Source organism: Procambarus clarkii, chromosome 62 (genome assembly GCF_040958095.1).
Source record: "Procambarus clarkii isolate CNS0578487 chromosome 62, FALCON_Pclarkii_2.0, whole genome shotgun sequence".
Classification (NCBI taxonomy): Eukaryota; Metazoa; Arthropoda; class Malacostraca; order Decapoda; family Cambaridae; genus Procambarus; species Procambarus clarkii.
In genome coordinates, this window is record NC_091211.1 from 26,468,274 (window position 1) to 26,491,712 (window position 23,439).

The 23,439-nt window shown below is 40.0% G+C and overlaps 1 protein-coding gene across 5 annotated transcripts; it reads right to left on the minus strand.

The window, feature by feature from the left end:
* Nucleotides 1-1,997: 1,997 nt before the first annotated feature.
* Fbxl4 (F box and leucine-rich-repeat gene 4) lies at nucleotides 1,998-15,989 on the minus strand. Of its 5 annotated transcripts, none has more exons than XM_045755815.2 (13): nucleotides 15,921-15,989; nucleotides 14,780-14,959; nucleotides 14,001-14,094; nucleotides 12,422-12,620; nucleotides 11,269-11,427; nucleotides 10,178-10,424; nucleotides 8,632-8,757; nucleotides 7,891-8,125; nucleotides 6,210-6,371; nucleotides 5,768-5,930; nucleotides 5,251-5,439; nucleotides 4,344-4,473; nucleotides 1,998-2,672 (listed from the first exon to the last, which is right to left on the minus strand). In XM_045755815.2, exons 2-13 carry the CDS (start codon nucleotides 14,939-14,941, stop codon nucleotides 2,634-2,636), a joined length of 1,905 nt encoding a protein of 634 aa, XP_045611771.2. In that variant the 5' UTR covers nucleotides 14,942-14,959; nucleotides 15,921-15,989; the 3' UTR covers nucleotides 1,998-2,633. The 5 variants fall into 5 exon arrangements, with proteins under 5 accessions (XP_045611771.2, XP_045611770.2, XP_069164503.1 ...); XM_045755814.2 differs by having other exon boundaries at nucleotides 15,849-15,978; XM_069308402.1 differs by having other exon boundaries at nucleotides 15,835-15,962.
* Nucleotides 15,990-23,439: the final 7,450 nt, after the last annotated feature.

Here is a 23,439-nt window from a genome sequence, read left to right on the forward strand (position 1 = left end):
CTTTAGCAGATATAAAATATTTATTTATTTATTTATTTATTTATTTATGCATATACAAGAATGTACATAAGGAATGTGAGGATACAAATATGGTAATTACAGTCTTGTAAAGCCACTAGCACGCGCAGCGTTTCGGGCAGGTAAACCTCAATATATATGTGATGTTTATTGATGAAAGCCATAACTTTATTATAGAATCTGTAGCTTTAGCAACAGTACAAATATATTATTTAATAATGGCAAAAACATAAAATGGGCATATATTGGATAAGGAAATTTAAGTTAAATTTGTTACATCTAAATTACATTCTGGTATTTTTTGTTTCTTTTTTAAGCTGCTTAAGATAAGTACAGCTTTTTAAATTTAATTTGGAAAGTCATTCTTCAATTTGGGAGCCTTAAAGTGCATTGCATTTCTGCCTTGGTCGAGTTGAAATATTAGAATGATTAAATTTGTATTTATTTCCCATTTGGTGCCAAGGGTTGTTCCCATTGTTAAATTTTCAATTTTTGTACCTTCCCTATTTTTTTACCATCATTTATTGGAACCTTCCCCACTCAGATGCATGGCATACTTTACATTCCGAACTTTAATAATTTTCTGTACCATTCCTGATTTTAATTTGCATGGCCAAAAATATTAGTAGTGTTGGAATTTACAGAATTCTAACTATACGGGTATTTGTATCGAATTGTCTTAAAAGTTTATATCATGACTTCATGCTCATTCACATGTTGACCCTCAAAATGCTTATACTACATACTCTGCTTACTAATGATTTGAAACATTGTTCTCCAAGTATCCTTGGTCCTCTTAAGGTACCACTTGCTGTTCTCCAATTTGTTCATTATTTTAGTGGGCATCAAACACCTCTTGAAGATCCAGTGTACGATGACTGAACTGACTCCTGGTGTTCCATAAGGGAAGTTAAGGAAACTACCTGCTTTCCCTGGGAAAGTGGAAGGCACGATGAAGATGTTATAAAGGGGCTTAAAACTATCTGACCAGGGTAGGATGCATAATAATGGCTTTAATCAGAATTTTTCCATTTAAGATTATGGATAAGTACTACTTTGGCAGCAATAAGAGACTGTTGGCCAGCAACTTGCACAATTTGCCTCTTGTGCAGCTTTTTTAACAATGGGCTCGATAGATTCAGAGGGGTTGAATCTAGGAGGGCACTGCCCAGAATGGGTCAGTAGGCTCGCTGCAGCGAAAACTTCCTATCAACTGATTGTATCTATATACTACCAGTAGTGTGATTTGCCAAACTTAAAACCAAGTTGTGGTAGTAACATCTGCAAACTTGATCCCGATTGAATTCTTAACAGACCTTCTGGAATGAAGATCATGTGATTTCTTTTAGTTATATTTAGGCTATAGTAATTTTTGTAAAACTAGGCCGTCTGCTTTTAATTATGATCTTTGGTTGATTTATGGAACCTCTGCAACCTCAACAATTTTGGCCTTATGTACCCAATTTTCCAAGCCCAGTTAAATATAGACATTCATATACTGTACGGTACATTTTAGATGAACATAGTGGTATCTTTACTGCATTTTGTTTTGCTGATTTAGTCATCAATTAAACAATTCAAGAGGTAAGGTAATTATGAGACGAATGCACTAAACCAGTATGGCTGTACAGCACTTGGAATGGATACAAGGACTGGATAGGAGCTGGGATATGAGGACAGAAGTGGAATGGTGTTAAACATTTTAAGAAATGTTAACTTATTTCAAATGTGAGGAGCCAGTGAGAGCGCCTTGTGTCGGACACATCAGGTAGGCTTGCTGCTCTGACAAACACACGTGTTTACTCTCCTGAAATATGCCAAGGTTAACTGCTTCAACGCGTCACTTAAATGCTGGGATAAATATTCGGATTCCTCACTCTCCATAACCTTTAACTGAAGCTCTGAATATAATTCTCTTAACCTTTTGTGATTTGCACCTCTGCATTATTAAAAATATTGATAGGAAAATTAAAAATATCTATAAAATATAATTTTATTATACAACTGACTAGATCACTATAAATTATGAAGGCAAGGTTACATTAATTCCTGAAGTGCCACTATGAAAGTAGGAATGTAATGTTGACTATTGTACTATAACATACCAGTGGTATACACAGAAATCACAATAGCGTGATATATCAAATGAACAAATCCACAAGGGCCGTGATGAGGGTTTGAACCTATGCCCGGGATGATCCCAGATGTGCCTTAGTCAACTGTAACACCACATGGTAAATTCTTTTACAATTTTTTGCAATTATGTTACCATGTTGTGGCACAGTTGACTAAGGCGCATCTGGGATCATCCCAGGCGTAGGTTCGAGCCCTCATCACGGCCCTTGTGGATTTCTTCATACCAGTGGTATCCAAGACCCAAGCAGAATCTGACTAATGTAAGTACCAAATGTTGCTCTGTTTACTACTATATACATTTTGTCATGTCCTGACATGCTGTCCATCTCCAGCAATCTTCAGGCTTGGGACTTATCTGAATAAATAACTAATAAAAACTGCCCTTTCTAAATCCTTTAGGAAACTTCCCCTTTCATAGTGAAAAAATAATTTTACTCTGAAGTTATTAAAGATTAACAACAAGTACATTTTATTTCATGTTATAGTATCTTACAAGACATGGACTCCAGCTCATCCTCCTGAAATGAAAGTACTTATAGTAACGATTTGATCAGTTATACAAATATGGATGTGATGGACCAATAGAAAGTCGAGTTTTGTGTTGCTGAATGCGAACAAACCGTTAAATGTTTTTCCATTTATGTTGCTAATGAAATCAAACCTTATCTAACCATCCTATGCCTAATGCACATTATCCGAGGTCTAATAGTGCTATACAGTACTAGGTTTAGGAATATTTAAGTTTGATTTTAGCTGTATTTTTTCTGGACTAAAATGACTAGTTCCAAATTTTACTTCCTATTTGTCCATTATGTGGATATTTGTACAATTATCCACATACAGTAGTTACAAAAAGCACTTCAGTTTCTTATCGGGAGGATAGCTTGTCGAATCAGTTCTTTCGACACTTCAATGTCAAATGTTTACTTCCTTTTTTCAAATCCTCAAGCAGAGGTGGGGGGGGGGGGGGGGGATTATTATGAGGGAAGAGAGAAATTACTTCCTTTACAAGTGGCCACCCAGAGATGGGAAGGTTAATTGGGTTATCATTCTTAAATAAACCCAGTTTAAGATGTAGCAACAAAATATATTTGATTAGCAAATTAGATTATTTTGCTGAATATCATATGCAAGTGATTCTACAAGCCCCTTTAATGGCTGAAAGTGGTTAAAATATCTACAGAGGATTCTGTACAAGGCCACTTCTCAGAGGAAACATGACCTATGAATGAATGAATGAATGAATGAATGAATGAAAGAAAACATTAGTTGATCATCTACTGTAGTAGTTATATTAGCTATACTAACAAAACTGCACTAAGCCTTAAAAATAGCCCTACATATCATATCTAGATATAAATACACTGGACTTGGCCACCTTTATGTCATGCAGCGACTAAGGATTTATGCTCAAATTCATCACCACCACTCTATATAAACTTCTTATCTTTAGTGAATTCTACAGCAATCCAAATGTCATTCCTATGTAAAGATGCAACTCTGCAAATAAAATCATTTAAATAATGACCTTGTACTGTAACTGAATTAACTACAAACCAAACTTGTCTAAAGTTCATTTCTCTACATATTTACATGTGTAATTCATATTTTACCCTATGAATATTTGACCTTCACATCATTAAGCAGACACCAGACTCTGGATATTTAACATTCACTGTTTCATCAAATGCTCTGGTGTGTGTGTGTGTGTGCGCGGTCCGTCTAATTACCACAAGCTACACAAGCTTCAGAAAGCTTCCTGGCAATATGTTAGTAATGAATAAATATGATATATTTACTCATTATAATCTTGGTGCTGAATGTACAACACGAAAAAACAATTTTAATCTGAAAAAGTATCTTTTTATAAAGAAATTAGACAAAAATAAAAAGCTGATGCCAAATCAAGTCGACGATCCAAGCTTCGGTTAGGTTAGGTTAGGTTAGGTTAGGTTAGGTTAGGATAGGATAGGATAGGTTAGGTTAGGTCAGCCTAACCTATCATATTTATTCATTACTAACGTATTGCCAGGAAGCTTTCTGAAGCTTGTGTAGCTTGTGGTAATTAGACGGACCCTGTGTGTGTGCATCATCAGTTGGAAAGTAATGCCTTTGTTAGTTATCCTACAGAGAAAATTAAATGCACAGATTAAAGGCCAGTATAAATTCTATCCTTAGACAATACGCACTTGATGCCACAGTCCTCCCTTGATGGAAACCTTAGGAAACTGGAGTATCCACTGGTGCACAACTGTTGAATGGATCTGCTCACAGAAACCCACATCCAGAAGTTCAAGATTCTGACAGGTGTGAAGTAGTCTGTAAAGCACATGTGACAGAGCTCAGGTATAAATGGAAGTTCACTTGGGAATTTGCTTTAGTCATGAGTTAATTCTGATGCAAAGCAAGACAATAACACATCAACAAAACATTAAAATATGAGGAAAAGAACAAGCTGCTCCCTAACTAAACATTCTAGACATATGTGAACTGAACCTTACTTCATAGGATTATAAAAGTCAAGAAATATCTATTTTTTGTATTATTTTGTTTAGCAAGCATATCTACTGTCTGAAGTCTCCCAAAGACATGAAAACTGTTCTGAAGTCACATACTTGTCCAGTATCATGAAGCTGTCCCTATCTTCCCTTTTTGTTTTTATTAGCCCTTCAACTGCCTGTAGTGACTAGGATCGCTACATAGGTGGTGCACAGTGACCAGGGTTGCTATTAGGTCTAGTATAAGATTTAAAACTCGTATGGGTACATTGGGCTCACATTCTCTTTCTCACATCTCCAGTAAACAGACACCATCTTGGAGAAAATGTCTTGGGTACCCCTCCTGGGTGTGAGGGCCTAAGTACTAACACAGGAATCATAGGTAGCAATATGGTTGACAATGTTCCCAAAGTGAGGAACAGCCACAGCACACAGCTGCAGTTTCCTGCCTCTACGTAAAATTACCACTAAACATTACGTCCATGGAGAGACCAGACTTCCACAAGTTTGTTTCTTAGCACTAGCCATGAAAGAATATAGCTGCTCAAAAAGAAGAGTAAATGCTGAAAATCATATGAAAGGCATAAGCCAATCTTACCTTTGAACAGCTTCTGGAGTTACATTCCTTGTTCCCATTATATCTAGCTGAGTTAACTGCCCTGCATGTGTAGTCAGCTGGTGAAGATCATGATCAGTGAGTGTTCGCAATGCTGTAAGATATAGTCTCCTTAGGCCTTTGCACCCTCTGACAAGCTCTCCTAATCCTTCTGTAATTGCTCCCGAGAGTCTGTAAGGAAATAAACACAGTACTGTACAGTATACAGTACAAGTCACTTGGGCAGACTATCAGAGCCGGAGCAGGTCCACATGGACAAGATACATCTTAAAATATAATTAGCCTTCCTTCAAAATTAATTAATATAAAGTTTGTTTCCCCACTTCATTTCATATTTTTATTATCAAAGCAGTTCATCATTAAATATGGATAGACTGAGGTTACAAGCTAATTAAAACAAATACGCCAGCTATCGTATTCGACTTAGAAGACAATATTCTGCATTAAATATTTATATGATCATAAGATGTAAATAAATCAATACTGTATGTAGACTTACGCCCAGCCAAGGTCCAGATCTTGGAGAGTAGGTATGCAGGCAAGAGCACGAAAGCCCCTGGTAGTAATGCCATGAGTCTTCCATGCACTCAGTGATATTAAGCCCCGATTGAATGTTGCAAGTGTAAGTGCTACTTCATCCATGTCTAGCTGGGTACAGTTATCTACAGAGAGAACATAATAAAAACCAACTTATTACCTGCAAAATGTATTATAATAGGTAAATACAGTACAGTAAATAGATTTTTTTTTAAAGTGGGAGACTTTTGAAGATGACATTTTGCCTGTGTGGTAAGGTCATTGCTTCCTAGCCATTTTTAGTCACTGAAAATAACATTATAAACAAATGTTGTACAAGGGTCCATTGCATGCAATATGCATTACATATTTTGTTAACAGTGTCAGATATTACAGAAGTAGTCCCCCTGAAGGGCATTACTGACTAAGGCTGAGGTGACGAAGTTGGCTCGCATGTTGCAACAAGAGCTGTAGGGTGTGGAAATCGATACGTGTGCGAGAAAGATCCAGCCTGCTAAGAGCCCACGCCTTCTTCAACTCGCCAAATCCTAGATGATCTACCTTGCTACAGTTGGCCATACTCAATTCTGCAAATAGCATATTTGTATGAAATTAGCTTACATTAAGACAACTGTCAAAATTATAAAAATAAACTAAAAGTCCTCTAATATTTATATTTGAAAATACCCAACACACATAGAAGACTGGTATTTTCTGTAATGGGATTTTTGCAGGATTAAAATGGCATAATTTATTTTGCTTCAATGTAGTTAATATTGCATTTTAAATATGCTCAGTGGCTCTCCTCCAGTTCTAAATCTGTCTTCACGTGTTTCCAACGTGTCCTCTTACAAAGTACGTCTGAATTTGGCCGTTTACCCGTATGGGTACAAATGGACAATTTGAAAATGAAAAAAAAATTGAAAATAAATTTGGGATATTTTTTTCCAAATCAGTAAGTTATTAAGGGTCCTCTGGTTGGCTAGGAGGGCAGGAAATTCTCCTAAAGTTTCAAAAGTCATGAAAAACATTAATTGAAAATTTCCTCTCCTAACCTTTGAGTAAGCCGGAGGACTCAAACAGAAAACGGGACAATACATCACTTTCGTGAGCCGATTTCATTTCAAATTAGTAAGTAATTATCAAAAGAAGGCACCAAACCTTCAAATTAGTAAGTGCAAAAACAAAGCATATTTATAATAGATTATGCTCTCCTCCATATGCTGATTGTAAATATAGTGGATTTGGCATGTCCCGCTTAGTGATGCTTAAACTTTCTAGTCATGTTATGTTTTCTAAGTTATCTGATGGGTTATAACTATATATTTGTTGAAAAAAAAATTCACAAATGAATTCTCTAGAGAATGAATGCGAAAACAAAGGCAAATTCATAGTAAGTTATGTGCAACAGTAATGAATATACGGCTGTTTATAAATAGCAATGGAAGACACGTTTTAGCATCATAAGAATGCCAGTCTTAGTAGGGTACTGCCATCTAGAAGCAGTCTGGGGTTGTCACCAGATGGCTAACTAACAGTTATTGAAGCAATGTTTCATGTGTCACAAAACCAAATATAACTCAAATGGCTTGACTTTTAATTAATGTTACTCTAGGTGGTCATTCTAAGTTTCAATGATTAATCTTCAGTGGTTTCCCCTTCCAAATTATAACCTAGTGAAGATTTCTGATACAAGAAAGGTAGGTAGATAGTTGCCTGGCACGACAGCCTACCCTAGGTGGATTACATCTATGGTTCAGGAAGCAACTGAATGGCCAGCTTAGAAAGGAGCTTTTCAGTTCACTCAAAGCAGAACACTCATTTCACTACAGAAGAACCCTGCTGTTCAGGGTCCTTCAACCGTACCTTTTAAAATGTAGCTCCATTATTCATCTAATACAATAAGTTATTAAATGCAAAATTAAAATAAATTAGTTTTGCTTTACCAATGTAAAATGGCATTCCATCAGTCTAACCCTTTTTTTCTAATATTTTGCTCTGAACATGGGGCATGTTACCCCTGTTCTACATGAATACAGACCTACATAAACCAAACACCATATATCATTTAACTTTATGACAGGGACATTAAAGACTTGAACTTACCCTCCAGATAAAGGCATACATTAGCTATCATGTAAAGGCAGTAGTTGTCAATAAAATGACAATTATTAAGTCTCAATATTGTTAATTGTCGCCCACATGTGTGAATGAACTCCATGAAAGTTTCTGTGTCAAGAGCATTGTAAGGCCCACACCAGGAGAGGTCAAGAGCCTGCAGGAGAGAGCACCTTGAAGACAGACATTCTAAGGTAGAATTCTTTACCAACCACCAGCAATTCTGAAAAATAATTAGTAGGTAGTATTACTAGGTGCCCCATTTTTTACTTTCAAAGGGTGGGGAAGTATCAACCCAGAGAAAACAAAAAAGCACTTTATCAATCATAAAAATTTTCAACCCATCTTCCTAATTGATCATTGCAATTTGATGTATACTCTACCCAACTTCATCTCTCGTCCTCTTCATGTCTAAACTAAATTTACTTTTAGATATCAATTCTGTATATGACAAATGTCATCAAATGTGCTTTCAAAGATTAGAATATTTGTTGACCAAACCACACACTAGAAAGTGAAGAGATGATGACGTTTCGGTCCGTCCTGGAGCATTATCAAGACGAATATGATAATTGACTTGATAATGGTCCAGGACGGACTGAAACGTCGTCGTCCCTTCACTTTCTAGTTTGTGGTTTGGTCAACATTTTTCAGTCACGTTATTGTGACTCCTCATCTACATTAGAATATTTCCTTGTAATTAGCTAGAAAGTTCTTAATAATCTTTACCTTGAGATTTAATCGCATGTACAAACAAGGTTCGGAGGCATATTTCTGGAGCAGTTTACAGGTGTGAGACAAACGACAAAGACTTCTGATGTCTACCTGCCGCAGAATGTAGAGAATAAGCTCCTCCTGAAATTAAAAATATTATACATTATGCAAGAAATTTGTACTCGACACTAGTGTGTCAGCCCGACAATTCTTTATCAGAATTGCCTTCAAATACATGGATGGGAAAAACCAGCACTGAATGTAATGAAATATCAATTTCTGGGCGAGCCCCAGTAGCTCCTGAAGCTAACACTGCTGATCCATTGCCAAACTGCTAAGTGCCATCAGTCACAGTTCTCTGCAGCCTACTGGGGACCATGAGGCTTCCACCGCCCTCGCTCGAAAGCTTCATAGATGCGTCCAATCTCAGTTGGGGCTTTATGACCAGCACTCACCATGCTGGTCAGGGGCCATGGTTCCCTTGCCTTCATTGGGCTCATGGCACTGCAGTACAGTACTGTGACAATTTTATCATAGTGTCACTGCTCTGTGCTTCTCTAAAGGGCCAGGTTCTGACTCGTAGTCCCAAGGGCCGAAAAGAATTCTGCGACTGATGATGCCTAGTAATTTGGCACTATCAGCAGTGTAGCTTCAGGGAGTCACCAGCAATGCAGCTGTATGGGTCTCCAAAGTCCAGTTGGGTTCTTTCTCAACTCACAATCAGGAATCTTTGGTTCAATTCCTGGCAGAACAGAAATGGCTGGGCAAGTTTCCTTTCACTTAGCATTAAACAAGTACCTGGGAGTTGGCCAACTCTTGGATTAGTATCCTAGGGAGGGTCAATAGTTTGACCTTGCAGGGGCTCGATATTAGAATAATGTATATACACATACACAAACACATGCTGCCTGTTCCAGACAAAATTAATTACCCGGTATATGTACAGTGTATAAAAGAAAAATCTAGGTAAAATAGGAAATGAGAAATGACATGAAACTAAAAGCCATTAAATACGTCAAAACTAATGAATAAGAGGGAAGAGGATTGTCACGTGCAAAACATGAATCGATATAATTGATAAGGAGGAACCTTTTAAATCTGCATTATTAAGAAGTCATAGATTCAGCTTGCTCTTGCCTCCTCCTAGGAATTACCTCCTCTTACCTGCTCCTCACCTCACTCTTGCCTTACTTAATGCCCATGTCTCCCTTGCTCTCTCAGTTACAGCCCCGCTCCTGTGCTAGGTAAGTCCACTACGGGCTCACCATAGCCCGTGCTACTTGGAACTTTTTGTTCCAAGTAGCGAATCTTAAACAACAACAACAACCTTGCTCTCATTACAATCTAATTGATAATGGTCCAGGACGGACCGAAATGTTGTCGTCTCATCTTCTGGTGTGTGGTTTGATCATAGATTCATATTATAAAAACACAGTTCCCCCCCCCACCCCCAAAATAAAAAAATTATCTCCTGACAAACAGTGATAGACAAAGGTAGTAGGGAAGATAGGTTAAACAAGCACAATTTTCACCCTGTAATTACACTTAGAAAATTACTCACAGGCAATAATTCAAAATAACCTCCACTTGTTCCTTCATCCTCCACAGCCTGGACTATGACCTCAGTTGATGTGTCTCCAGCTACGTGTACTACTGTTGACTGCTCCTCATTCACTATCATATTAACCACATCTGCCTTCTCCTCTCTCAAGAGATCTTCAATTTCTCTTGGCTCCTCTGCTACCAACTTTTGAAGATTTTCTTGCGATAAGAGAAACTGTACACCAGCGAGTATACCTTGCTCACACCTGTAGAGAGTCGGATATTATTGTCAATATTCTGTTATGCTGCGAGAGAGAAATGAGTTTACACTAAATTATCCTATTGTTGAAACAGATGTAGTAGCCCCTATACTTAGGGGCTAATACTGTAGTCCGTAAGTATAAAATTTAATTTTCTAAGCAATCCCCAAAAACTTTCATTCTTATCTGTATCATTACACAGTGCATGTGCAATACCAATCCCCAACTTTACTCTTTCAAACTTTAACTTCACAACCAGCACCTTGAGCCATAATAAGTTATTCTTTCATTCATAGCATCTTTACTCATTCCCTGGCATACTCCTTTCTTTCTTCCCTAGTTATCTTTCACTGCTGTTCTTATAACATTTACTCTATTCCACCCTTCATGATTTTTTTTTCGTCTTGCATGAACCAAGCACATCAAACGTACGTACTTTAAAATTTTCACCTCATCCAACTAATAATGTTCCTGATTTGTTTGTCTAACATTATACACAGCTGTAAAAAACTAATCTTTGCTTTCCGGGACAGATCTATGACTAATTTAACCTTCAGTGGTTATAAATCTGGAAAAGATGAATTTCCGTGCAAGCTGTAATATTTCGGTGAAAACAAAATCTAACTTAAGACTATGCTTATTGCACTTTTAAAGGTGCACAGTGCCAAGTAAAATCACAGTGTAAATACAGTGCTGAACATCAATAAGAAAACTTGGAGCAATTCAGTGGGATCAAACTCACGCCTCTCGTAGTGCACGTATCAGAGAAGCCAAACGCATAAATTTGGTCCCCAATGTATTACTCCAAAAAAAAAAAAAAAAATGTAGCAAGAAGTCATGTGGATCTTACATAGTTGTGTGGAGTCCAAGCTTCAAAACTTGTGAGGTTATAGAATCTCCTGTGGCTACAAACGACTTGCTTGCAGTATGCGTTGAGCCCACCAACAAGATGGAGTCGAGAGCAGAGTAATAGGTCTGATGCTGCTGATCAAACTCTATTCTCAACAAACTGAAATAAAAAAATTGCTTGCAAATTGTTTATTTTTATTTCCTGTGACCTGAAATATTTTCAAATTAGTTGGGCATTAACACTTATTTAAGTTTCATCACCTTCTTTGCAAAATAGAAAATTGCAGTATTTTCTGGCTTGAAAGACGTAAAAACCCCACATAATACACCCCCATTTTACAAGGATATTTGGTGCAGAAATCCATTCTAGTATGTTTTATTATACTATCTTGGGCCAAGTGGTCCCAAAGTTCTTTACATTCATTACCCTTTTTTCATATAGCATTCTTATTTGGTCTCCTACACTCACTATTAAACAAATATTTAGCAACAAATTTTAGCTGGTTATTTTTCCCCTACTCTCTGGTATCATGACCTACACACTGGCTTAACTTATGGCCCCTTACATATTACAAAAAAAGAGCATGAGGTAAGAGCTGGCACTTCAGCATGTTTATCACAAACCCAAACGAGCCCAGCACTAGCACCACCTAATCCCTGGCCAGCAACACTGATGACTAGGAAGACAAACCAACCTACCATCAAGAGAGGCCATGACCTGGACTCCCAAAGCAGCTTAAAAGGAAGGAGGCCAAAAGTGGTAGTCGGTATGTCCCACCTAAAACCCCGGCAATTCCCTGAACGTCATAACTAGTATGAGTAAGCATCCTCAAGGTCCAGAAAAATCATCCAAGACCATCTTGCAAACACTCGGTGAATGTTATAATTAATCCAAGACAAGTGGAGGATCAAGCAGAGAAGTTGTTCTTCATCCTATCTTTGGTAGCATACTCTAACTATGAAACTACAACCTGACATTGCCACCTTGCTGGAGGATGAGGTGGCAATGTCAAAAATTATAAATAAATACAAGCTTAAATCAAATTAAAATGTTACATTTATGGCCACGTATGCACAAGTATTTATATTTTGTTTGTTGCAACAATATTTCACACACATTAACAAAATGTAAAATAAGTATATATGCCAATTACTTCACGAGATGATTAGGTTGTCTGATGGGTGGCGAGAAGATTCGTGCTACCGGCTTCAGTCCTGTTTGTGGTTCTCCTGACCAGAGAAGTATCCATCCTTGACCTTCCAGCGACCCCCAGACTCTCACCACACTTCCCGGGTGATAGGTTTCATAAAAGTCTACTCGTATGGGGTATACCGGGCACTCGTATCTAACATCTGTTGGCCAAATAATATTTGTCACACAAGTAGTTGCTCCTGTGAAATACATAACAATGCACTAATATGTATCAAATGCAGGCACCAAGCCAGACAGTACATACAGTATTAAAGGCAATGCCAAATTTGGTTTGGTCGGTTTTGCCAAATCTGCATTTTGCACACTAACCCTTCAGTTTTGTTCCCATTTGTCAGTAAAGATGCAAGGATTATCTTCTCTTGAGGTTATCTCGAGATGATTTTGGGGCTTAGCGTCCCTGCAGCCCGGTCCTCGACCAGGCCTACTTTTTGTTATGCAGTCCCAGAAAGCAACCTGTAGCAGCTACCTCCTAGGTACCTACTTTACTGCTAGGTGAGCAGGAGCATCAGGGTGAAAAACTCTGCCCATTTGTTTCCGCCTCCACCCAGAACTTCAGGACTACGAATCCTGAGTGCTGTCCACTCAGCCGTCAGGCTCCCTTGGGTTAGCCCCAACTCTCAAATGATTTTGTTTGTAATGTGATAAAAGCCTGTAATTTACAGCCAATAGTAATTATAGTCTGCATTTCCTTTGATAGGATGAATCTTTGTACTAGTCTTAAATGTTGTACATACTGTTAGTTCACAGTAGTACTGTACTATTTACTCACATGTACAGTACCATATACTGCACCAGACTCATACTTATTATGGAATGAATTCTATGATAGATGAACAAGTTTTTGTATTACCATTACTTAGTTGCCTATCATAAATATAGCTGTAATATTTAAAGCAATATGTTCAACGCATAGGTCAACAGACAGTGAAGCATTTATCAATACTGCACAGCCAACACTGCTGCTCTTGACGTCACACACACACATGCAGGGCTTCACGCCTTAGCATATAATCTGAAATTTACTTCCTGGAGATTATTTTTTTTCACTACTGTATTACAATTTTAACCTTACAAACTTTAGTTTTAACAGGGCAAGAAAATCCTTTATTTTCCCACAAAACAGTTCAACAACCAAAGTTTTTATTAATAACACTGTCACAAAAATGATCTTTTGTGAACATTGTAATAAGTATATGGAATCAATTTAATGAGAAGGTAACATATGGCAAAACAATCAGAAGCTTCAAATTTAATGACAAAAATTATAAGGATGATGGGTCACCAAAGGTGAAGGGAAGAGGAACTATCAGGAAAAGTGCCAAGCCATATTGACTACTGTATATAGTATTGTACTTGGAAGGGATAACAATAATGATTTGGAATAATGCCTGCCACTTTGACGTTCAGGGATTGAACACCGACCTGCATGAAGCGAGACTATTGCTCTACTGTCCAGCCCAAGTGGTTGGGACTCTTAACTTGTAATTACACTTGGGTATTAACTAAGTAAAGCTGCTTACCAATGAAGTCCACACTAGGTGGGAGAAGGGGTCTAGGATCTTCAATGGGTGTGATGGCCGACTCACATTTGGTCCACCACTTGCCGTAGCTCCGCTTAAAACACAATTGAAAGATGTTAGACGAAATTAAACTTCAGTATGATTTCATATAAACTAATGTACAGTGCATACAAACAAAGCTTACTACAAAACAGTCTTCATGTTCATCACTCTTTGCACTAAAAGTACAGCCAGTGACTTCCACATTACTGTAACAAGATTCTGCATTCAATCATTTATTAAATAAAGTAGTTTGCTAGTCTCTCATTCTTTACTCTCCATGCTACTACTTAATTTGCTATTTATTGCATCTTATGTTTTATGTATTTTGTGAGGCAACACAAGACGGTTCAAATATTTTTCCAATAGACAGCAAATGGTAGGTAATATTCTCTTCTTATCCCATCTACCAAGTACACATTTCAGTAAATGTTACACTACAACTGACTTCTGACAAGGATGTGGAGGGTAGAAATAGCCTAAGCTACTCTATTCCTTTGAGATGTATTTATTGCTTATCTCAATAAACATACTTGACAAGGATGTGAAAATGAATGCCAGTCCTAACTGGTCCCTGCTAATGACTGGTTAGAAAACATCTATCACTTATGACAGAAAAAGGCAACGAGATACACTTCTAAAAATAAAACAGCTACAGCATAGCTATATACAGTGTATAAATAAACTGTCACTCAAGTAATAGAAAGCATGTGTGTAATAGGGGAGATTCTTTAGCTTACCAGGCAATATGCCGAGGAAAAGTCCCCATATTCAGGGTAAAGCGTAGGCTTGCCAATGATGTTATTGGCAACATAGGATATAGAGCCATCGCTTCCGTACTGTGAGCTGAAATCCCCAACTTCCTTTACATACTGGTCCAGAACACACTGCGTCTTCCCCATCTTCGTAATTACATATTACTGAAATACAGGAAACAAAACATTCTTAGAAAATATACTTTTAAGCAGAGAAACGTACTTGTACGACAACACAAGTACTGTATTCGTATCATGGCTTCAACTGGTGTTTGTAACCGACTGTATTGTATTATGACTGAATTATGGCCAATATTGTAAATTGAAATTAGGTGAAATATTGTTTAGAAAGCATTTTCTAAGATTATTGAGAATTACAGTAAGATTATTGAGAATTACAGTAAGATACTGGCATTTGACAGTCACCAGTTTCTGGCCACCTACTGTATAGCATGAATGTAGTATATAATAAAGTATAATGAAGTACTGTACTATACAGCACCTACTGTATAGTACAGTACCTCATTACAATGTTAAAACATGAAAGGTATCCAATATGAAGCAGTAATAACAACAACTTGAATATTTGGTTTTCTACATGTGAATCTATTATGAAAATTAAACCCAAGTAACTTTCAGATCAAGTGTAAAAAAAAAGTTAAGACATTTTACATTATTTTCTGTTTATTTTCAAATGGACGCATGATCCATAAGCTGTAGAATGACACAGAACAATTGCTAGAAAGATGGATTGAGAGCAAGAAGTGACTTAGCCACAAGCAATGACAAACATCGTCCTGACCAACTAATTAATGCACCTTGTACATTAATCCCACACCTTAACCTCCACGATAGACAGTACTATGCCCCTCGGGTAAATAGATACATTTTCAGGTCCTTGAAAGCCCACTATGTGCCTCTGTAACCCTTTCCACTACCGCCCACAAGATGGGTATGGGGAGCATAATAAATGAACTAAACTAAACCTCGAAAGACAAAAAAAAAACAGACATCAATTTAGCAAATATGGCTTAAATTACCAATTACAACTAACCAAGTTGTCTTGGCTGAAGAGGTAGAGTATCAATGTAGGTGTTAACAAGAGGAGTAGAGAGAGACAAGTTACCATACAGGAGGTAGAGGAGACGAGAGCGTCGTGCACCTGCTGGCAGAGGGCGAGCGGGACACTGGCGGGCTCACCCAGAGTTGCCACAACCAAATTGCTAAAAGTAGCGAACTGACGGTCTAAAAGTAGCGAATTTGTAATAAAAGTAGCCCAATTTTTTGTTTAGTGACTGATACGGGTTTCAAAGTAATTTCTGCACATAAACACGATTATATATATATATTTATTATACCCTAGAAGGGGGTACCACCTCTGGTGCAAGTGGATGGACCCATAGCCTCGGAGAAGAAAATAAAGAGTACTCAGAGAAGCCCTTGTGGATCCTCACTGAACACTGATATTTTCTTCTACCACCCCTATTCCCTATCCACTCCTATATTATTATTTATATATATATATAATTATATCAAAATATCTACACTAAAATCATTGTAGGTAGATGCCCGAAACGCTGTGCGTATTAGTGCCCAAGTTAGACAAATGGAGCCTGAACAGTTGTGTAACTAGATCCCGACCAGTAGTGTAAGTGGACCCCGACCAGTTGTGTAAGTGGACCCCGACCTGTTATGTAACTGGACCCCGACCTGTTGTGTAACTGGACCCCGACCTGTTGTGTAACTGGACCCCGACCTGTTGTGTAACTGGACCCCCACCTGTTGTGTAACTGGACCCCGACCTGTTGTGTAACTGAAGCCCAACCAGTTGTGTAAATGGACCCCGATCAGTTTTTTAACTGCAAGCCTAGCATGAACTAACCGAACAACCTCTGAAACACAACCATGCACGAATCGAAGCCCGACTATGCACAACCCGAAACTCAAGTGACACATCCGGAGCCCGACCAGTTATTTAACCGGAGCCCGACCAGTTGTGTAACCGGAGCCCGACCAGTTGTGTAACCGGACCCTGATCAGTTGTGTAACCGCAAGCCTAGCATGAACTAACCGAACAACCTCTGAAACACAACCATGCACGAATCGAAGCCCGACTATGCACAACCCGAAACTCAAGTGACACATCCGGAGCCCGACCAGTTATTTAACCGGAGCCCGACCAGTTGTGTAACCGGAGCCCGACCAGTTGTGTAACCGGACCCTGATCAGTTGTGTAACTGCAAGCCTAGCATGAACTAACCGATCAACCTCTGGAGCACAACCATGCACGAACCGAAGCCGACCATGCACAACCTACAGCCCAAGTGACACCCCCGGAGCCCGACCAGTTACGTAACCGGAGCCCGACCAGTTATTTAACCGGAGCCCGACCAGTTTTTTAACCGGAGCCCGACCAGTTATTTAACCGGAGCCCGACCAGTTAGTTAACCGGAGCCCGACCAGTTGTGTAACCGAAGCCCTACCAGTTGTGTAACCGGACCCCGACCAGTTGTGTAACCAGACCCCGACCAGTTGTGTAACCTGACCCCGATGAGTTGTGTAACCGAAGCCCTGCCAGTTGTGTAACCGAACCACGACCAGTTGTGTAACCGGACCCCGACCAGTTGTGAAACCAGACCCCGACCAGTTGTGTAACCAGACCCCGATGAGTTGTGTAACCAAAGCCCTACCAGTTGTGTAACCGGACCCCGACCAGTTGTGTAACCGAAGCGCCACCAGTTGTGTAACCTGACCCCGATGAGTTGTGTAACCGAAGCCCTGCCAGTTGTGTAACCGGACCCCGACCATTTGTGTAACCGGACTCCGACCAGTTGTGTAACCGGACCCTGACCAGTTGTGTAACTGAAGCTCCGCCATTTGTGTAACCGGACCCCGACCAGTTGTGTAACTGAAGCCCCGCCACTTGTGTAACCAGACCCCGACCAGTTGTGTAACCGGAGCCCGACCAGTTATGTAACCGGAGCCCGACCAGTTATTTAACCGGAGCCCGACCAGTTAGTTAACCGGAGCCCGATCAGTTGTGTAACCGAAGCCCTACCAGTTGTGTAACCGGACCCCGACCAGTTGTGTAACCGAAGCCCTACCAGTTGTGTAACCGGACCCCGACCAGTTGTGTAACCAGACCCCGACCAGTTGTGTAACCTGACCCCGATGAGTTGTGTAACCGTTCCTTGACCAGTTGTGTAACCAGACCCCGACCAGTTGTGTAACCAGACCCCGACCAGTTGTGTAACCAGACCCCGACCAGTTGTGTAACCAGACCCCGACCAGTTGTGTAACCTGACCCCGATGAGTTGTGTAACCGGAGCCCGACCAGTTGTGTAACCGGACCCTGATCAGTTGTGTAACCGCAAGCCTAGCATGAACGAACCGAACAAACCTCTGGAGCACAACCATGTACGAACCGAAGCCCGATCATGCACAACCCGAAGCTCAAGTGACACATCCGGAGCCCGACCAGTTATTTAACCGGAGCCCGACCAGTTGTGTAACCGGAGCCCGACCAGTTGTGTAACCGGACCCTGATCAGTTGTGTAACCGCAAGCCTAGCATGAACTAACCGAACAACCTCTGGAGCACAACCATGCACGAACCGAAGCCCGACCATGTACAACCTACAGCCCAAGTGACACCCCCGGAGCCCAACCAGTTGTGTAACCGCAAGCCTAGCATGAACGAACCGAACAAACAACATCAGAAGCACAACCATTCACGAACCGAAGCCCGACCATGAACAACTAGAAGCCCAACAAGTCACACCCCCGGAGCCCGACTAGGCGTGTAATGGCAAGCCTAGCAAGCAAATATCTCATCCAACCCCCACCAATGTTCTAAGTGGGGTGTCAAAAAGGTCCATTTTGGGGGCCAACCCTTTTGGTCATGCACATCAATGACATAGATGAGAATATTACAAACCAAATCAAATTTGCAGATACTAAGATCTATGGTAAAGTGAGAAGTGAAAGCCATATTGAAACCTTACAAAGAGATCTACATGAACTTCACAAATGGTCAGATGACTTTAATGTCGATAAATACAAGACCTTACATGTGGGGCATAACAATCCACGTCACAACTACCAAATTGACAGCACTACCTTTCAACAGATAGATGAAAAAAAGGACCTTGGAGTCAGAATCCATCACGTGAGGCATAATATACCAAATCATCAACAATCACCTACCAAATCATCAACAATCACCTACCAAATCATCAACATTATCTTGGAGTCAGAATCCACCAATCACTGACAGTTGTACAACAAGTGGGAGCGGCAGTAAAAAAGCAAAGGAAACCCTGGGAATAATCATGCGTTCCTTTACCTTCAAGGAAAAGAAAGTAGACTTTCAATTGTATAAGTTTCTGGTGCGCCCCCACATGAATTATTGCATCCAGGTTTGGAGACCTCATCCTCAGAAAGACACAGCTGCTCTGGAGCCATGTCTTACCAGAGCTATGGAGCTATGTCTTACGACAAAAATCATACCAGAGATTAGTCATCTCTCGTATCAGGAACGGTTGAGGGCCACAGGGCTAACAACACTGGAAACCAGGCTTGACTTCATAGAAACCTTTAAAATACTAAACAATTTGGAGGATGTCGATCAGGACAATGTCTTCAAAAGGTCAGATGTTACACGAACAAGGAGCAACGCGTTCAAACTCAACAAGCCAGAATGTTGGACAGGAAACAGATGCTTTTCACCCATAGGGTTATAAACCCGTGGAACTGCCTACCCGCCGAAGCCGTAAACGCTGAAACTCTTCTGGGTTTTAAAATACAGCTGGAGAAGATCACTAGGGCAAATGGGGGGACATTTGACAAGCCCCCGGCTTACTGTCCTCATCGAGGCCATTAGTGTTAGTGGCCCTCAGGTAAATTCAGTTCCGCTTCTTCCCATTGGGAAGTTGTTCATCTATTCCAGTATTTGTACACTGGACTGTCGCTTGTCACAAAGCTTAGTTTTTAAACTATTAACTTGATGAAATAATATTACCTTATACGCGAGAATAATTCTGAATTCGCAGTGGGATAAAATTGACCAATGCGGGTTGGGCTGCCTCGTAGGCGAGCCTGGCCTGAGGACAGGCAACTGTAAATGCTTCACCCTCCATATACTTCTAGTGCAAATAATTGCCAACAGAACCTAAATACCGAACCTACTATGTCTAATTAAACATAGAATATAAAATTAATTTATACACGATAAAAACTATTTTTAATACCCAGTACATGAAAGTCGATAATAAATGCGTCTTGGGAGGTGGGGGCTCAACCGCCGCGTTAACGAGCCTAGCCTGACGACGCAGTGGTTTAACACTATGGGGAAGTGTATTCTACATAATATCCTACCCATATAATATTGGCATTGTTGTTGTTAAAGATTCGCTACTTGGAAAAAGTTCCAAATAGCACGGGCTATGGCGAGCCCGTAATGCCTTTTTAAAAAATGTTGGCAAATCTTGATCCTTAAAATCTTCCACAATATCCGTTAGAGGACAGACTATTTAGCATTAGTGGAATACAAGCATTTGAATACTACAGAACCCGGATGAAAAAAAAATACGGAAATAATAACCCGCGAGACATTACAAAAAACTCAATGTTATAATAGCGAACAAATGTATAATGCATTAAGCATTGTAGGTGGAGGTAGACTATATATTCATGAGTACCTCCCAACTGCTCAGATAGTAAAAAAAAATTATCAGCCTTACCTACACGGGAGCAACATACTCACGCCGCCGCTGCTTCTTGACAACTGACCGGGTCTTAGCCAAGGACCCGGAAGCGTCCAACCGACCCAGAGACCCTCTGCCTAAAATTATTTGAACACCATATTTAAATTCCTAGCGTATATAGCGCCAGGAGTGTGTAAATTAATATTTATATGCATTATAGGCCTTTCTAAAGTAATTTATAGATATGAATATTATATATTGTCTAACAAACTAATTATTTAGGTTAATATTTTAATTATGCCAGATGCAAGTCTCATCGCAAACAAGTAATTATCAATTGAAGGCACCAAACCGGGAAGGCTATGTAAACACAAGAAGATTTGTCAGCGGATTTTTTTATATATAAAAAGAGTTCTTAAATTCTTGTAAAGCCACTAGTATGCATAGCGTTTCGGGCAGATCCTTAATCCTATTTTTTTTTCTCGGAATAACGACCCGCCAAATAGTTCAACAACCTATTCTCTGCTGGGTGAACAGTTAAGGATTGTCGCCCGGTCAATCCTTCCTGGCCAGCAGGTCACAGCGCTGGCGACGAGCCGGGCGCGTGCTTTACCACTGCGCCACAGAGACGGCTCCGTGGCGTAGTAGAATTTTGAACCTTGACTAACGTAGCTCAACCCAACCTAACGTAACCCAAATCAAACCAATCTAATCCAGCCGAGCCCCATGCAGCCTAACCTTAATAACAAAAACCTAATACAGCCTAGCATAACAATACACCCGGTTTAAAACAGAAAATGAGTTTAGCCTGTAACGGTTCTATTGTTACGTAAAGTATGGTAACAATAAACACACACACTAAGAGAATATCTTTGGTCGAGTATACAGACGTATGCAGGTGATACCTTGGCGAGTAATGGTGTGAGTTGAGCACAATGAGAGTCGCTACAGTATCTCGCAAATGTCTTCTAGACCACACTTGAAAGTAGACTAGTTATTATTCTTGTTGTTGTTGTTATAGATTCAGCTACTCGGAACAAGTTCCAAGTAGCAAGGGCTATGGTGAGCCCGTAACTTACCTGGCACAGGAGCGGGGCAAGTAGCACGGGCTATGGTGAGCCCGTAGTGGACTTACCTGGCACCGGAGCGGTGCTGTGTGTGAGATAAGACCTTATTATTCGATTTGATGAAGATTAAGTCACCCAAAAGGTGGCACGGGCATGAATAGCCCGTAAGTGGTGGCCCTTTTAAGCCATTACCAGTATCAAGAGCTGATACTGAAGATCTGTGGAGGTGCGAATGCACCCTGCATGACGGGAGATGTCTCCCTTGTGAATGTGTTAAGATGAAGATGAAGCCACCCAAAAGGTGGCACGGGCATGAATAGCTCGTAAGTGGTGGCCATTTTAAGCCATTACCAGTATCAAGAACTGATACTGAAGATCTGTGGAGGTGCGAATGCACCCTGCATGACGGGAGATGTCTCCCTTGTGAATGTGTTAAGATGAAGATAAAGCCACCCAAAAGGTGGCACGGGCATGAATAGCTCGTAAGTGGTGGCCCTTTTGAGCCATCACCAGTATCAATAGATGATACTGGAGATCTGTGGAGGTGCGACTGCACCCAGCGTGACGGGAGATGTCTCCCGGACCAAATGGTGACCAGATGGTGCTTATTATTCGCTACTCTGTTGCTTATATGCTCGGGCAACACCTCAGCGTTCTCCAAAGGTTGGCAGGAATATTAAATGGAAGTAGGGAAAGGTTTGAGTTCCATAATTATTACTAAGAAAAGCTTTGCTTCTCTCATTAGGCTAATGCGTTTGGAGCGAGTATATCATTGGGATAATTTACTCGCTACAGAACTCCCCCTCCCAGGGGATGAAAGGAAAAACACTTGATCAAGGAACCTAGCTGGTCGGTGAATTGTACGCCCTGCTCGCGTCAGATCGTCAATATAGGCGTAGCAAACAGTCCAAAAGGTGTTGTGATCGCTGTTTTCGGAATGTCTGCCGGTGCTTGTTTGTGTTGCATCTAACCATAAATAATCATCATTGAGTTTCTTAACATTAATAGCTCAAATTAGCACATCTTGCTTTTAAATTAGCCCAAAAAGTAGCAAGTAGCGTAATTAAAAATTTGTGAGCGCGGGGCTCTCAAAAGTAGCCCAATTCGCTACTTGTAGCCCAATCTGGCAACACTGCACCGAGTCACCCACTGTTGTTGTGGTGCTGCAGGTCTAGTAGCGGCCCACGGCCTTCACGCGACTCGCGCAAGGTCTATCAACCGCCCAATTACTCAACATTTATCATTTGTGAATTTAGTAATAATACTAATTCATTGTGTGGGGGGACAGCCAGCCAGTATATACATAACAGTATTGTAACAAAGGTACACCACTGAAAAACCCGAATAAATTACATGTAAATGGTCTAAACAAAGTTTGTCCATTCTATTAACATTAACAATAATGGCAATTCATAAATCATTGTGTGGAAGGACAAGCAGCTAGTTTATTCATACATTACATGTTAGGCATATCTCGAGTTTTCCCGCCCAATAAATATAAGACTGATTATACAACAACCCGAGACGATAATGTTGGATTTACCTGATCAGGGCCACTGCGTTTCTAGTGGCCTGGACGAAGATAGGCTACCTTCTCTACTAATTGCTATAAGGTAATTGTTCGATTACAAGTTTATTATTAGGCGTTGGGGATTTTTTTTTTGCTGATGGTACTTGAATATAAGTGAAGTTGAATATATATACTAATTTTATAGTTAGTTATGCTATTTTACCCAAATTGACTGCAGTTTCTCGACCAATTTAAATGTGATTGATGATTGATGAAAACTAAGCCACCCAAGAGGTGGCACGGGCATGTACAGCCCGTAGCTATTATATGTGGCTCCTTGAAGCACCTTTAAATTTGCCGCCGG